Raw genomic sequence first — 4,608 nt, 5'->3', positions numbered from 1 at the left:
TCTCTCTCTCTCTCTCTATCCTCCCCTCACAACTCACTCAGCTCGGTGGACCAACAACACGATACACAGCAGCTTTGGCAGGAGCTGATATGACACCATGAACGGACATTTTACAGCCGCCAGAAAAAAAAAATCCAATCACCAGATACAGATCATGCCCCTATTTTATTTCAGTCAAAGGGTCTTGTCACCGTGTGTTTGACAGCGTTGCTATGTTCGTTATGTGAATGAGACCTCTGTGGCACAAATGTCATGGAGATCAACCTATATAGTAGCACAGATGATTGCTATTTTTCTCCTAAAATTAACAGATATTCTTTCTCTTCTAAAAGACAGCAGCTATTTTATACTTTTCCTTGCCTTTGTGACTATGGCAGTGCAGTGTGTATTGAAAATATGAGCTTATTTTGACAGCGTTGATTAGTATTCTTACTAGATTTCTGAATTCTAAGCTAGTAGGCATTACTTTGTAGGCATGGTGTGTGCAGTCATGTGCTTTTAATCTGTAATAGTGTTCTTGAATGCAGAAGAAATACGAAAAGTATTGACCTGAAAAATTTACAGGTATACAAATGACTCCATTTCGACTCCAGCTTCCTGCGAGCAATCAAGGCAGCAAAATAATGACCTCCTTTTCTTGTAGTAAAAGAGGTTGTAAAGGAGGTTCGTTGCCTCGGATCCTCTCGGCTTACCTGAATCATTCATATGTGCCGCTGTGCTAATGAAAATAGCAGTGCACCCTTGGATATAGCTGTGCACTATAAGCTGCTGCTTCAACCCAATGAGCAGCACAGATAAGGCTCTGGAGGTCCTTCTCTTGGAGGACGGAGAAGCACTGTCTTTATTCTAATGACACAAAATATTCCTCTAATGACCCCTCTCTGCTTACCGCAGGGTTAATACACATACACTTCCAGCCAGTTCACACAGTGAAGTTCAATATATACATTATTTTACTGTTAGTTTGGGAGCACTCTGACAAAATGTTTTCAATAGCAAAGACGCCTGATCCATGACACACGTCTGCTGCTGGTAAGCCTTATTTACGTCACCCTGCGTTTATTTGATGGTTCACTGAAATAGGCCTCTACTTAGCTCATGTCTGCACGTCTTGACATTCGTATGTGTGTGTGTGTGTGTGTACATGGGGGTTTGGATGCACGCATGTATTGCCATATGCAAGCTCAGTAAGCAACCAGCCTGGAAAGGGTGCAGGCAATTTGAATATTTCTCATTTAAGTATGCAAAGTAGCCAGATAACCCCTTGTTTTCCAGCCTCTTCCAGCAATTAGAGAAATAAATAAATAAGCAGTGTAATTAGAATGCTGACAGGAAATGCAGAGGAAGGAAGCATTTTCCTGACTCCCGTTTTTTTCCATCCCACATGCAGTGGATGAATAATCCAAATCCTATTCTGGCCATAAACACTAATCTTTATTGCTTCAGTCATAAATCATCTATCAGATATATGAAAATGACCTAATCTCTAAAATAGGTTGATGGATTCGGGCATCAAATATCTGCATATATCAGTGACATCGATGACCTGCGGCAGTGGAACGAGTGCTGATAGTGTTCACTGGAAGCACAGTATATCTCAGGAAAGGACAGCTTACTGTTCCCTCCAACAGATGTCTGTGCCTGTAAACAATGTTAAAGGAAAACAGCAGCTTAATGACCAAACTCATTACAGCAGCCGGCAGATCAAAGCAACCGGGGATTTGCACGTCGTATTTCCAATGTGCCTGTGTCTGCAGAGATAGACTGCATGTTATTGTATCTATATGTGTTAATGCACGCTTGTGTGTCTGTGTCTGTGTGTGAGGGATGCAGCGTACAGCAGTTTTTCATTCCCATAGCCCAAATGCTTTGTAAACCACAGGGGCCTGAGTAATCTACCTCTATCCAAGCGTCACGGGCAATAGAAACCTGACTATCACATCCATCAGACTTTCCTTCTCGTTCTCATTTCTCTTTCATCCCTCATTTCCTCGTTCTCAATCCTCACTTCCTTCACTTGGAGATTTCATTCATTTCTAATCAAAAGATTTATAGCTATCTGCAAATAACTATGAAAGGCTTCAGACCACAAAAGCATAAGTAAGCCCAGTACCTAGATTTAATGCTTTGGAGTTGGTTGGATGAAAGCTCCTTACATGCTGAGTAAACATTCCCAAAGTGTTAACTCATTGGGCTAACCCTGTGTTGAGTCATGTACAGGCCATAGAGTGCAGGTTATGTTCCCGGTCTGACAGTTTATTCCCCAAATCTCCCTGTGCAGAGAGTTTGACGTTTAATTTGCATTTTTTTTTTGTGCCAATTAATGAGAGAGCATCTGGAAAGAGACGTGAACATATGTTGGCCTCTGGTCCTCAACTGTAATTATGCACTAGAGAGGTCACCCATATGAAACACAGAGAGAAGATAGAAAAATGGTGACAAAAGCCTAAAGATAAATGCATCCAGTTAAAAGCACTGTGTGACAATTACTGTGATTTAAAACAAGATTGAAGTAAAGAAAGTGTGGGCAAACTCACAAAAACATCCATAAGCATGTGCTCCAGGGTCACCTCTAAGTCCTCGAGTCGTCCTGCAAGAGTCATCGTTCTGCTCATCCAAAAAAAAAAACGCCACTGAAAATAATCAAATCTCAATCAAGACCCAAACTCTGTCTCTTCCTCTCAGTTATTAGGTGTAATCATGGGATGTTGACAGATCACTTAAAGGGAATAGTTAAGCCATGTCAGTCACATAACATCCCAATTCTCCAAATGATCGAGCCATGACAGCTTCTAACAGTCCAGCCGAATTCCTTTTCTTTCATTCTCCATCCTTCCCAAATGGCCAGCTGTTGTCCAGATCTGATAAACAGACACGTCTATCTCCACTAAACTTGGCTCCAAAAACCGTCTGGATTCCGCTCAGTGCTCCAAACGTTTCCAAAAAGAGTGTGGGGTCCCACCAAAGTGCTCTGCTCGCTCCTTTGAGCGACCTATAACTAATGATGAGGATTTGTGACAGACAAGAGTCTTAAAGTCCCCTCTTCAGATCTAACTTATGATCCATGGGTGAGATAAAGACACTGACAACTCCCTGGCAGAGGGAGGGCAGAGGGTGGGTCTCACTGTTCACAGGATGCACAGAGGAGGAAGAGAGGAGGAGGAGGAGGAGGAGGAAGCATTAGGCTTGATGGAGAGCTAATAGTGAGAGAAGTGACTACTCTGCGATGAAGTCATACATCTGTTTAATTTTTTTGATATCTCTATCCCGCATTCTCTGAGTTGTTTGAACAGGATATCTCCTCCCCCTTTTCCCCCTTTCTCTCTCTCTCTCCCTCTTTTTTCTGTGCCCTTTCAGGTCTCTGTCTACAGTGGACGTCTTTGTGCGGAGGGAGAGCCCGGGGCAGCTGATGCCCAATTTTGGGTGCTCTTGGCTGGGGTCATCCTCTCTCACACAGGGCCTCTCATCAATGGGCCTTTGTAAGGGCCTCATTAATGGCTGGCCCTGGATGCTGAGGCTCGGATAGACACACTGGGGGGAAAACAACAGCGATATGGCCTGGCTCTATGACTGGAAGCTTATGTAACAGTGACGGGGAGGGGTGAGTGGGGGTTGCCAAGGATAGGGCATGTGGGGTAGAGGGCTGGAGAGGGGTGGGAGGGGAGATATGGGTGCATGGCAGAGGGGGGCGATTCAGATAGGGAGGAAAGAAAGTAAAAGAAAAGAAGGGAAGCAGAAGGGATGAAGGATGTTGGCGGGCCGCTCCATGGAGAGGGGTTGTTTTTGTTTTTCTGCCTAACACTGGAGGAATGTACCCCCATTCTCTCTCAGTTAACCAGATTTACAGACAGACAGAGAGACTGAGTCAGACAGTAGGGGGGTAAAGAAGAAAGTGAGTTTAGCTGGGTAGTACCAAGAAACAGGATATGACTGTATGGAGTAATGAGCTATAAGGACGGAGACACATGTTGACATGCAGCTAAGAAACCAAGTTACTTGAAATCAGGTTACTGCAGGAAATTGGAGAATGAGTTTACGCTGCAGTAATACCAGCATTTACTGTACATGCAACTGGTTAGTAATAAGATTTCTATGCCCTCTTTTACAATATTTTTAAGCTAAGGGTGGTTTATTTTAAGTGCATTAGTGTTAAGATGCTCTTACTTTTTGCCAGAGCATTTTGACTGACAGCCCAGCTCTAGCGAACCACATTTTTCTGTTAAGAGACACTCTAATTTTACACATGAAGGTCAGTCTACTCGTCATGTAGAGCGCTATCCAGCCTGTGAAAGCAGCTGTGTATCATGTCTTCTGTGGCTCTGGGGAGGAGCCTTGGATGTCATATCTTGAGACTTCAAATATTTGACAGAAAGAAGCTACTAATCTTACTTTTAGTGTAAACTTTGGATTTAATTAAATTTGATAAAAGGATGCGCTGGTTTGTGTAAAAGTGTTTCTCATCATCCTACTACTAGGGTATACACAGCAGAGTTTTTCATGCAGCAATCAGGTTTATAGGTCTGTGTTAACCTGTTTTCTCTAATTCTTACTATTACTTACTATTTCTTGATCTCTTCCAATTTGAATTTAATGAGCTTTATTGGCATG

General features: G+C 42.9%; 1 protein-coding gene across 1 annotated transcript in view; it reads right to left on the bottom strand.

Moving 5' to 3' along the window:
* Window positions 1-3,059, bottom strand: part of frmd4a (FERM domain containing 4A) — a 70,762-nt gene extending 67,703 nt beyond the window's left edge. Inside the window, exon 1 of the mRNA XM_035664658.1 lies at window positions 2,538-3,059. Within this exon, the coding sequence (XP_035520551.1) occupies window positions 2,538-2,615 (78 nt within the window). The 5' untranslated portion in view covers window positions 2,616-3,059. The remainder of the gene's footprint in view (window positions 1-2,537) is intronic.
* Window positions 3,060-4,608: the final 1,549 nt, after the last annotated feature.

The sequence above is a fragment of the Morone saxatilis genome, unplaced genomic scaffold (genome assembly GCF_004916995.1).
Source record: "Morone saxatilis isolate NCDOM2014 unplaced genomic scaffold, NCSU_SB_2.0 Contig2, whole genome shotgun sequence".
Classification (NCBI taxonomy): domain Eukaryota; kingdom Metazoa; phylum Chordata; class Actinopteri; family Moronidae; genus Morone; species Morone saxatilis.
Note: the sequence above shows the minus strand (reverse complement) of the source record. Positions and strands in the feature narration are given on the sequence as shown.